Source organism: Echeneis naucrates, chromosome 5, assembly GCF_900963305.1.
Source record: "Echeneis naucrates chromosome 5, fEcheNa1.1, whole genome shotgun sequence".
Taxonomy (NCBI): domain Eukaryota; kingdom Metazoa; phylum Chordata; class Actinopteri; order Carangiformes; family Echeneidae; genus Echeneis; species Echeneis naucrates.
The window spans coordinates 4,487,750-4,500,366 of record NC_042515.1 but is presented as its reverse complement, the minus strand read 5'-3'; the positions used below and the strand labels follow the sequence as shown (position 1 = coordinate 4,500,366).

General features: G+C 37.8%; 1 protein-coding gene across 3 annotated transcripts in view; it reads right to left on the bottom strand.

Moving 5' to 3' along the window:
- The window catches only part of arhgef10la (Rho guanine nucleotide exchange factor (GEF) 10-like a), a 90,261-nt gene that overhangs the window by 70,774 nt on the left and 6,870 nt on the right, over positions 1-12,617 (bottom strand). For all 3 annotated transcript variants that reach the window (XM_029501744.1, XM_029501745.1, XM_029501746.1), the window contains exons 2-6: positions 11,610-11,891; positions 9,100-9,127; positions 3,062-3,222; positions 913-1,008; positions 682-809 (exon numbers count right to left, since the gene is read on the bottom strand). In XM_029501744.1, coding sequence (XP_029357604.1) covers positions 682-809; positions 913-1,008; positions 3,062-3,222; positions 9,100-9,127; positions 11,610-11,886 — 690 coding nt within the window. In that variant the 5' untranslated portion in view covers positions 11,887-11,891. The remainder of the gene's footprint in view (positions 1-681; positions 810-912; positions 1,009-3,061; positions 3,223-9,099; positions 9,128-11,609; positions 11,892-12,617) is intronic.

Sequence of the window (12,617 nt, the reverse complement as noted above, 5' to 3'; positions counted from 1 at the left end):
TTGTCCCAGTGCAAGCATTTTTTCCCCTTTTGGTCTCCCACTTTCCTCAGAGCATTAATGCTGGATTTTCATGGATTACAGTGTCGTTACAACCATAAATAAACAAAATGAATATGTAAAAATATGAAAAGGAAGGTAGAAGTCTATACATTTATAATCATTGAACACAAAAAAACATTTCTTTATTAGTATGGCACCATATTTTCCTTATGCTTGCAACAATGCATGCATGCTAAAGGCTGTGAAGCATAAAGGAAGTTGCACAGTGTGAGTGTGAACGCAGTGCCATCATGTGGAAGACCAACAACGTGTAGGCCTGCTGCAGAGCTCTGATGAACAGTATCCTTGGCAGAGAAGAGGTAAGTAGATCTGAGGCTTTTCAAAAAGAAATGCCTCTTGTTTACCTTCATTCCACAATGAAAGTAGAAAGCTTAGAGAGCCTGTTATTCATTTTTCATATACTTTACAGTTCCCTTCGAGTTGTACACATGAATAAGCAACAACTACTCTAGAGCAGAAGATGATGAAATATTCTCCTTGATAGTTTGTTAAGTGCTGGAATCCAACCAAAAAAATAAAATAAAAATAAAAATAAAAAAAACCTGGCCAGAGAAACAGAGAGGATCGTTCACATTACACAAATACACATTTAACAAATCCAGACACACACACAAACCGTACCTTGCTCCTTGTCGGTTGCTTGGTCTCATTATCCGACTGTTCATCATAGCTCTCAAACTCGCTGGAGCTCCAGCCGTTGTTTGCGTTTATGGGGCCACTGTCTCTCTGGACATCTTCATAAATCATATCTGCTAAACACTCAAAAAGGTTAGACACCAGGAGCATCGCACGAATATACATGGATGGACACCCTACCAGCCATAGTAAGCATAATTGGTAGCAGCTACAAACCTTCATCAGGAGAAAGGGGATCCTCACTTGGAACATCATCATAGATCACTTCTGAAGCCTCTGTTGTTTCTGGCCCAGCTTCAGCCACACATAAAGCTGTCAGAGAAAGCCCAAAGCCATTAAAGAAAGCAAACATCGTTTTTAAATGGAAAAACTCTAGTGTTAGTCCTCTACTGTCTAGCTCCCTGTTTGATAGTTTCACCTGGTCTTGGGATATAATTCTTTTAAATTTTTGCCCCAAAAACAATATACACATGCAAATGCAGTCCCAACTACACTCTTTGAATCCTTTTGGCAAAGCATCTTCTTCACGAATTTACACAGCCTTTTATTTTATCATTTGGATTTAAAGGTTTCTTCTCCAGGGAAACCTGGCACATCTCTTGCGCATGTTGTCATAATGGCTTTGTTCACGTGACACGACATGATTGTATCCAGCTTGTTTGAGCTATTGACCCATCCTATCTGTATGCTCGACAGGATTTGTCATTAACTGCTTTGAGAGTGTTTCAGCCTAATTTAGCTCAGTGAGCTCTATTGATTTGGTTTTAAACTGTGATTTGTCTGCAACACTTTCTCCTAAACCCCAAACAACAACAATTACTGTTTTCAATTAATCTGATTGGAGATATTCTGCCATGGATTATTCAGCAGCGTTTAGTCTAAAATTCGTAATAACCTTCAGCACAATCCAGGAGATGAACAAAGAGCAACTGTTTTTCTTCAAAAGAGGATTAGCTACACAAACGTTCTTTATATCTTGCTCACTTTCCTTCAGTGCATTCAGAGAGGATTCAGAACAGAGAAGAAAACAACTGGATTTGGGCTATCAGCCTGACTATCACCATATCAGGAAAGTCACTGGGCCCCTTGGGAACATGGCTTGTTATTTCAAACATGGTAAACCAGAAACTCCACACAGTGTATTCTTGCTTTTCTTGAACTTTTCTCTATAGCAGCACAATGACACTCCAATAAATTCATAGTTCACAATGACACATCAGGTGATCACAATATCATATTGTCATTTTAAATACGCCATAGTTGTTGCAAATTTGAGAGAAAATGGCTGTACACATAAACATGTCGCAATCAATGTCAGATAATCACAACACAATGTGCCATGAGCACAATTAAGAAGAGAAGGGACATGGCTATTTTTACAAACAGGAAATACTTCATGACTTATAATGATCCATATCAGAACATTAGATTAACCTCAAAAACAGCAGGTTAATGCAAGTGAGAAATATTTTAGTCTTTTTTTAAAAAAGTGCACCACACCTGAAAACACTGATGTAGCACTTTAGTAGGTACTAAAGTTAGCTTGCTTTTTCCACCTTCTGCATCATAGTTTAGATATTTGGAAGAGAGGCTTAATATATAGCGTTATTATTCAGTTTAAAAATACTGTACACGTTCAAAATGACAGCAGAGGCTGTGTGTGAAATTACATCAGATGAGCAGTACATAAAAAATGTCATGCAGCATTGCAGGGCTCCTTTGCATCTCTCGTTTCTGAGCCACCTTCACATAACAGCAGCACTGCTGACTGAGTTGAAATCCAAAAGCAATTTTCCCTCATGGAAATGGTTCACTATTGATCCTCATCCTGAATTAATTGGAGTCATGTCATGTCTGTGTAAAAATCAAATCATAGCAGAGAATATGTGCGCTAGGAGCCAGTGTGTGCTGTGTCACTACGTGTTTGAATGGTTTGTTTGTGTGTGTGTGTGTGTGTGTGTGTGTGTGTGTGTTTGAGCAAATTGATGTGTCCATACATATGTGTCTCTTGCCTGTTTCACAGTAAAAATCAATAAAGTATAAGATGGCAGTGGGTTTGTAATACGGTGTTCTTGCCACCTTTGATCAAGGTCAGGAAATGCAATGTACAGTGCTAACAAAATATGGGTGCACAATTTATTTTGCCAGTGTCATTATGGGGTGGTCTACCACTACCATTTACGCAACTCTGGAGACGCAGTTGGTTTTCTATCAGATCTGTCCGTGAGATGAACACTAAAACGTAAAGGTGGAATGAGCCTGGATCCCAAGGCAAGCTAAGCTTTAATCTTTCAAGTCTGAAATTGAACCCTTGATCCACCATATAAGGTAAATCACTCCTTGTCAACATAATTTAATTCTGTACCTTTAGAGCTGTCCCTCGAGCCAGAGCCTTCCTTGATGGTTTCTTTGCTGTGGTCTCCTGAATCAGCCGGCTTTGCCACAGCTGATGGCGCCACAGAAAGCAGTCGGAGCTCCTCTCCCACGCAAGGAGCTGAAGTACTGGGCTTATCTGCTGCTGAGGCCCTGGAAGGTACCCAAACATTAGCAGAGTTAAACTAACACAAAAAGCTATGTGCCTCATTACAAGTTAATTTCAGTGAGAGGAAAGGGAGGCAGAGTGGCTAGAGGTGGGGGCTGTAATACTTCTTTGCTATCCAAACATGCAAACGCTCACTTTAAGATCTGACAGAACACATATTGCTGCTGTCAAATTATTGTGATTTCTTTTTGGGTGAACTTTTTTCTCAAACACTAGTAGATGAGCCTTTTTAGCCTCCCCTTTGTTTTCTCTGTGTTTATGGGAGACACAACAGGTAGAGTTCAGTGATTTTGGTGAGAGTGATGATATGGGGCATGCAGTACATATAGAAAGTGAAATTCATCAAAGATAAATCATTTTGTGAACTAGATGATGCACTCTTTGGTGTCGTTCCTTAAACCACTTCTGCTTTCACCTAATTGTGAAAGCGTAGAAGTGATAGACACTGCACTTAAAACAGTTCAATGAAAACCTATCTTGAACATAAAGCCCAGTATATACTTTTCTATATATTTTTAGGCAGTTATACAGTCAAATAATAATTAAACATTTTCCATTACCGAACAGCAAATTTAAAGGATTGTTCTTCCTAGTGGAGATATTAGTTCTGCAAGTGCTTTGTTTGTTTGTTTGTTTATATATATATATATATATTTTATTGGATTTATGTGCATGTTTTACAACCCTAACCAACCCTAACCCTAACCCTAACCCTTTGGTAATGAAACTCTAACCCTGAACCCAAACAGGACCTTAAGTGTAACTGAAAACAGCAAATTATTCAAATTACAAAGCGGATTCTTTTAAGTTACTTTGATCATTTATACCTTATTTTAATAGTGACAACCTAATAGTGTTTAATAGAGACATTGTGCCCAGTTGTGGTATATGTATGTGTGTAAACACACATTATATCTATCTTCATATAAATCTTAAAAACTTTAAATAATTTCCCCCTGAATACTGTCAGCTTTGTAGCTTACAATCATCACTCACTTTCTGAATATGGACATATGCTAAACCAGCTATTAAAAACAGCCTCTGACTTCACAGGGGAAAATATTGTTGACATAGCTATCACATGGCCCTTGTTGATGTTGCCACTGAGGACATGTCCTCCCCCACATAACTGATATTATGAGAAGACCCATCCACTAATTAAATCTGCTGCTCTGCTAAACACCTCAGCAACAAACCTAAAGGAACAGCAAGTCAGAGCGAGGAACAAATCATAGACAAACATCATATGTCAGGAAGATCATGTGCATTATACACCATCATTTTGAATAACTGGTGAGGCATTCAGATGCTTACTCTACAGTGCAGGGGGAATAAGACTATCTATATTCAGCCACCTGGCAAACCATTATCTTTACTTGTATAGTATAACACCAGGTGAGCCGTATATTTTGAGTAAGAAAGAAAGAAAAGCTTGCCGAGAGCAGACAAAAATCAAAAAAATAACAATGGGCAGTTTGCAGCATTTGAGTTAGCATATACAGAATACTGATAAGATAATTCCCACTGTGGTGGCCACAAATATATTTCTGCATTCACTTTATTATTCTTTGTTCATATTAGACATTTCTGTAAATCCCAATCTGGTGTTATTATTTCTATCTCTTCTAAATTAAATCATGTTATTTGAGCATAACTTGTTAATGTTGTGCAATAAATGTCCATGATATATCCGGTGGCAGCTATAACACCCAGCCAACATGTCATATCAAAGCTACTGATGGTAGTGATTTGGTTTTGCAGTGGTGTCAGGCTGCTGTCAAATATTAATCTGCAGTTTAACAAAACTGAGTGATTCATCTTAATCTCAGAGACAAAAATGATCTGCACCCACATGAAAACAAAAGACAGCTATTTGTCAACACAGTCCTTACAATAAACTGATCCTTTGTCATTAAAACTGCTTGTGTGGAAAGACAGAGGAGCCGGTATGAGAGCTACACAGCTTGTCCACCCCACTGTATTCATTTCAGGTGTGAGTGATTTGAGCAGTGTAGCAATCGATCCAAGCATACCTTCATATCTTATCTGTGTCTATATACCCTGGTGAGTCATACAGCTCAAGGAGAGAAGGAGGAATCATCTCTCAATGCAAATAACAAAGCCTGAGGCAGAGTACAGCCTAAAGTAGAAGCAGCCTGAATGCAAATCTCACAGTTTCCAATCCCTTCATCTGCTGTGCCAGGGCAGTGCTGCATGCCACCTGTTTTGCCCTATAGGCATAGCTGCTCTTTATAAGCATTGTGATACAATTAATCTACCCCATAATCAACTGCCCACTCCTCATATTAAACCATAACCCACCCAGTGTTACTGCACAGAGTTATTCTGTGCACCACTGACTCAGATTAGATAGCACTCAAAGTATTTATTTTGTGGCTTTTCATTATATTTTTCACACATTTGCTTTTAATACTTTTACAATATCTCTGTTTTCCCTTTTCCTTCCACAGCAGACCCAACTGAGACAAACACAATAAGGTGATGGGTCAAAATAAAAAAAATCCGCTGTGCAATCAGTGTGTTCTGTAAGCTACATTAGATGAGTTTGTTTGCAAGGACAAATGTAGAATAAAGTTCTGTGATGGAGCAAAGAGGTAAAAAGGTTAAGGTAAACAAAGAAAGTGTTGAACATTTGCAGGAAAGTTACACTCTCTAAGGTTAGAGCTCAACGATACCATGCCATGTTGTCATGGTATCTCTTCTGTGAATCTTTTATTTGCTGTGGTCCCATGCTATGTGCTTAATGAAAACTATCTGTCAAGAGGTAAAAAGTGAAGTCAAGAGTAAATGTTGGCATCAAACACCGAAGCATGTATAAAACTCACACAGGAAAGCAATGCTGTGTCAAATCCTAATAGCTGTAACAAGCTGATGTGCTGTCACTGCAGTGTAAAGAAAAAAAAAACATTTCTGCAATTACAATCGCAGTGAGTAATTTTTGGCTATATTATTGTAAAAATGCTGACAGATGTGGTGGATGTGCTGACAGTCTCAACACCTTGATGATGGAAGATGCTATTGATAACTCTTTTTTTTTTAAGGCAGACTATTGACTAAACTAAAGTGGAAATGTGCACTCAGCAGAAATCCCCTAGCACCAGAAATTACCAAGACCTCCCTGTGACACAAACACACACACATATGCAGCAAGTCATGCCCACAGCAGACACACACAAGCTCACACCTGTCTACAAATACAGCAGCTCTTTTCAACAGAGGAAAGCCCACAGGAATCCAGCTGCTGAAGCGCACTATCAGTAGAGGTTTCTGAGCACACTTCCTAGAAGCACAGTCTCCACTAAATCAGGGCGGCACGGTTTTATCATGCAGTTTGAGAGGCTATAGAGGGGGATGCCCATGATAAGACCTGAAGCAAAGAGTGTCAACAAATATTTTTCTTCTGGATTGCTATGACTTAAACTACTGCAAATTGCTAAACAACCAAAAAGTTATAATTTTGGTTAAGTGTGAGTACTTATTTATTTTTTCCCTTTTTCTTTTTAATTGAAGAATGAAATTGGTAGGAGGCAAAAAAATTGGATGGCCAACCTCCCTACAGAGGGGAGCAGGTAAGAAGACATTCACCTCAGAGGAATCGATAAACTATCACATGATCATTGCCTGTGCTGACACCTTGAGGCAAACTGTGTTCTTCGTTCTGTGAAGAATCACACTTTCCTCAAACAAAGAAAAAAAATATATAGTGAAACTACATTTCAGTTTATATTACCATTAATCAAACATTCGATCATCGACTGGTTTCCATATATGGGATAAATAATATGGTTTTTCAAATTCACAATACACCTGTGTTATCAAAGATACATTTATAAGCTTAATATTACTGATTGGACTTCAGGTTGAAGCTGCTAGAAATTATATAAATGTCACCAGAATCCATGTAGTACTCATTGTGAAAGTGTAATTTCTCCCACCTGAACCAATGAAGCAACACTAACAGGACAGCAAGTGAGCTGTGACTAACAGTCACATAAATAGGTGAAGTGAATTTTATTTGTCCTGCTCAAATCACTAAAAATAACAAGAAAGCCACTGAGCCACAAGCAAGAAATATCCAGGCTCTTATGGAACCACTTGCTGAAACACTTGAAGTGTTGAAGTTCTTGAGTCAGAATTTTCTGAGGTATGAACATTCATGAGTGGTTTTGTATTATTATGTTGGTCATGAACAGATCTACTGCCTTTATTCAGAGGGGGGAAAATCTCACTGATTTGACCAGGGAAATACATATTTAATCAGAATGAACATGATAGCATGTCACTGAGCAATTTTTTTGGTGAAGAGTACAAACTGCTTTTTTTCTGTCCTCTGATACAACTACTGATACTACTTGACTTGTTACATTTCTGTTGAAAGCAAACTTAAAGCTTTGTAGTGTAAAATCCCTCCTGCATTACATTTGTGTGAATGAAGCTTTCCCTACAAATGAAACAGAACAGGCAGCCTAATATAACATTTTCAGATAAATTATTATGCTAATGATGATCAAATCTCATGAATGCACACCTCCTCATTAACAGGTTCATCAGTCTGAAACGAGCAATTTATGACAAGTTTGTGCAGTTATCTTGGAACACTCACGTACACGGGCTTCACAGCAAGGAGAGAAGAATACAAATATATTCTTTCACAAGGGCCAGTCGATGATCCACAGACACACACACACCAACAGTCACCAACAGTAATCAGTTTACATTTTGACCTTACCCCTGTAAAAAAAAAAAAAAAAAATGCTCCAAAGGCCTCTTTTATGGCAAACATTTTTATATGTCAAATTCAAGTCACAAGCACATGTGCACTTAAAAGCACTTATCACACCTGCACTTCAGTCTGGTGTATAAGCTGAAATTTCCTGGTATTCTAAGATACCGGCTCACTGAAATAGCTTTAAAGGAAAATTATATTCTCTGCAAAGCCAAAGTTGTCTTTTTATTACAATCGGTTATAATATGACCTCCGAGCATTGCTATATCTTCAGGGCAGATTTGACGGCTATAGTGAGTCTCTCACTGAAAGTGCTAAGACAGACTAATATAGGACAAGGTTAACTGATTAGCCTCAGTAAAAGAAAAGAAGTCACAGCAATAACAGTCAACATTGGTTTTGTTTTACACTGCTGTATACAGTTCTACACATCTGAACTAAGTCCTATCAATTTCGTTTGTAATATTTTCATTTTCCTGCAGCAAATGTCTAAATATTTTCCATGTAAAAGAGTTACAGCTTTTGGAAGGAAACTATGATAGTAAAACACTTCAAATGCAATTTTTCAGTACTTTGAACACGGTAATTTAATTTCCTTTTACCGCTCCTGTAATTAGATTGCAGCAGAAATCTTAGAGATGGACACGTAGCACTTAGGTGGTGGAAACTTGCATGGCCACATTTTGAGGTCACATGAAAAAACATCTTCATTTGTGATTTAACTTTTTGAATTATATTGAACTGAACACTGCATATTTGAACATAAACAAGGTTCATCTTATGATGCTGTTTGCATCATAATGAATTAGGCATCCCTGTGATTTCGCTCTAGAATTGGAACAGCAATATCACTTCATACTTGATATTTACATTTTCCACCCTCGCTGAGGGTGGGACAGCTGTCATCTGTCATCTAAATGTTGTACAAACAGGCACAGTGTAACATCACAGTATCTCATACCCACCGTGGTGTGTTTGGAAAGAGTGTAAACATGACATTATCTGAGGCATAATGACATGACACTGATGTAGTGTGGTGTGGTGTTGCATTTACTTTCTCCACCACCCTCTCGTAACTTTCCCCATACTGTGATAGGAATAAGAGGGAACTTACCAGCTGGGTGAATCACTAACTGGAACATCTGTCAAAATGAGAAAAACAGCAACCATAAGAAACCATTTCAAAGCAAATGGAAAAAGGGACAAAAACAGCTTTGTCTAATCAAAAAAAAAAAAAAAAAGATTCTGTGATATCATTTTGCAATACTTTTACTTCTTGCATAGCAGTATAACTTTTCAAAATCCAAAAAGTGAAATCAAAGTAAAAATCAAATCACAGCTGTTTCTAGGGAAAGTAGCTGCTTGTTAAAAGTGTTTGTGAGTCTGAGTTAATTAAGCAGATGTTGTAAGTAGATGGCGACCCATAAAAATGATTTTGTATTGTGAAACTATGTTGCCACAGCATCGGTATGCAGAATGCTGTTAAACCAATGACTTTCCTCTGGGTCCCATCATATAAGCTCAGGTCATCGGGTAAGGGAGGGATTTTTAAATTACATAACAGACCTCCACTACACTCTGTTATTGACGCCCAGAATTCCCCTACACATCTCCACAGCCCACTTAACAGATTACCACACATAGACTCTGTAAAAAAAAAGCTTTTTAATTAAGCATTATATGCTTCACTTTGCAAAAAAGGACTTGTCCAAGACTTAAATCACCCTCTTTATCTGGGATTGCAATTACCAGGACCTGTTTGGCTACATCAGGCAGGTAGTAAATACATGATATGTATATCTACATAACTTCATCTAATTAAGAGTAAAGTTAACTCTGCCATTCCATGCCAGTCTGCCGGAGGCAACAGCTGAATCCTGTTAAATGGAGATTAAAACCACATAGATGAAAGTTACAACACGTGGCTATGAGATGTGTTTTTATTGAACAAACACAAAACATCCAATTAACCAGCCTACCGCAGACAGGTTGTTGTGACATGACGAGAATGACGGCGGTTCTGTGTTATGCCCAGAAGTGCAGTGAGAGGGCAGGGTACATGACAAGAGGATGAAGCCTGCTGACTTTGGTTACAGCCAAGTGACTCTAACCGCAAAGCAGTTTCATTCAACTTTCCAGTATCTAAGACTCTGACAGTTCACCAGATGGGAAAAACATTCACCACCTTTTTCCACAAAATAAGTTCTATTGTATTCCACTATGACTGGTACTAGTTTTGTGTTTTGTTTGTTTGTTTGTTTTACTGTCTCAGATTTCTGTCCATGTCTACTTCAACACATGGACTGGTTTAACCCACTTTTCACTTTAAAGTCAAAAGATTTCCAGATTTCAGGTGGATTTTTCTCCAGCTCAGATTCACTTCAATTGCAGGTTTTTGCAGTTACAACTAGAAAACAAAAGCAGACCTCCACCTCCGAGAATGCTTGTGGGCAGATGAACAAACACAGACAAACCAAATATCATTTGGACAATGACACGAAACCTTCATAAAGTCGAGCTGGGATGTAGCAGCCTTCAGTGATTAAATTAACGCTAATTAACCTAGCTACCTTTGGTAACGGATTACAGAGGGACAACGGTAACGTTACAGTTACTAATATTTCATCATTTTGGTCGGTTAGGATGTTTGCTGTCTTACCAGGAGAAGGGTGGAGAAGTTGACAATGTTGTGTTCAGTTTTTTGTTGTTGTCCCTCTCTTTCTTTGTTTGCAGCTGCATCTGTGCAGTTAGCAGACGTTAGCTCGGTGCCAACGTCTAAATCCAAGGAAGACGTCTTCCGGTAAGAAGTCGTTAGCTTCCCGTTGTTTGTTTGTTTGTTGGTTTGTTTTTAAGTCTCAGAACAAAAAAAAAAAGACTCCAAACAAAAATAAATTACTGCAAAAATATAGCGACGAGATTTAAGATGAGCCTCAAGCTGTTAAATAAGGAGCCGAGCTGTCGTTCATTTGACTGACGGAAAGTACCGAGTGATGTTTAGGAGCTTTACGGAAATTACCGAGTTTTATTTCTCCTTTTTTTTTTGTTGTTGTTGTTGCTTTGCGAGGGGCCCTCCCCAGTTTTATTATTTCTGTTTTGTTTTTGTCTCTTTACACCTGAAATATCCTCCTGAGACCAAGGGCAAAAAAAAAAAAAAAGTATTTTCAACATTTCTTAGACTTTATTAAAATTTCATAACACATGCACTGCAGTGGACAACGGGACATAACTGATGTCAAACACAAAACATAAAACATTTAAACATGCAGAGATTTCCTCTCTGCATGTTTAAATGTTTCATTTCTGTGTAAGGTGCGTCCGAAAGTATTAGAGGAATCAAGCTAAAACTAGTTTCCACTATGGAGGACTAAAATAAATTGCCCGGTCTCAAGAGGATATAATCACCCAATATCTTAAAAATGTAAAGCAAAATGCCTTTCAGCTTTACACAAATATTTTAAGATGTAATATATCTCAACTTATGCATAAACTTTTTGTTGTTTTTTCCAGGAAGGGATTGTTATGCTTTTTGTTCTAAGTTTTTCACCTGTAGGTGATTTAAGTCTTGAATTATACCCAATATGTCCTGATTATGTATGCTGATTGTTAAAGTTAATTTGAAAATACCTGCAGTAGAAATTGATGCTACATCTTTGGTGGGAATGTCCTCCTGTCCAGCAGGAGCTGATGTTTTTGGAAGTTGTCCACTGTCGCTCTGTACTTCCTCGGCGTCCTCCTTTTTTGACGCCTGGACAGAGCTGACGCAGTCCGAGCTGGTCCCTTTGCTGTCCTCCTCGGGTTTCTCCTCGTCCATGCTGTCGTCAAACTCAAACTCTTCCCCTTGTTCCTCGTCTTCCTCCTCCTCATCTTCCTTAGGTGGGTCTTGAGACATCACACTTGACATTATTCCTGAAAGAGGGACAAACATGATTCATACAAATTCATCTAAAATGAGCTCATTTGCTTCTCAAACATTGCCACTGCTCATCTGACCTCAATGAGGTCTTTAGGTACAAATAATATTACACATATTATATGCACAAATGTCACATTCTCTTTTCACTCCCTGCGTAGCAGTCTATATCCCAAATTACAATACTTCTGGCTGCTTTAGTATGTTATTTATACATTATTGTACAGTCTAGATTTTTTAATTTCTATCTTCTATATTTAATTCATTTTGCACTTTCTTTTTTTTCTCTTTTTTTAAGTATTTCCTCTGCTCTTTTATATTCTCCACCTTATTTTCTTTGGTTCTATGTTACACCGTAGAGGACAAAAGAGTAAATGCAATTTCAAATCCTCTGTGTATCTTGTATGTACAGAAGGATTTAACAATAAAGCTGACTTTGACTTGATAACAAAATCATCAAAAAGACTACTTCTACGTGTTAAAATTATAACTACCCTCCAGGAATTAAGTGACAGAATGCATCAATATTACAGACACTGAATCTCTTTCAAATATTTTTTCTTCTTTAAATCAACAGTTTAAAAATGTTGGAACCATTATTTCTAATGGATTTAATATGAACCCAAGAGATATTGCTTGAATTTTAATGTGACACCAGGACCAATGTTTTAACCTCCACCCTTCATCAAATAAGAATTGTTTATTTTATTTATCTATTTATT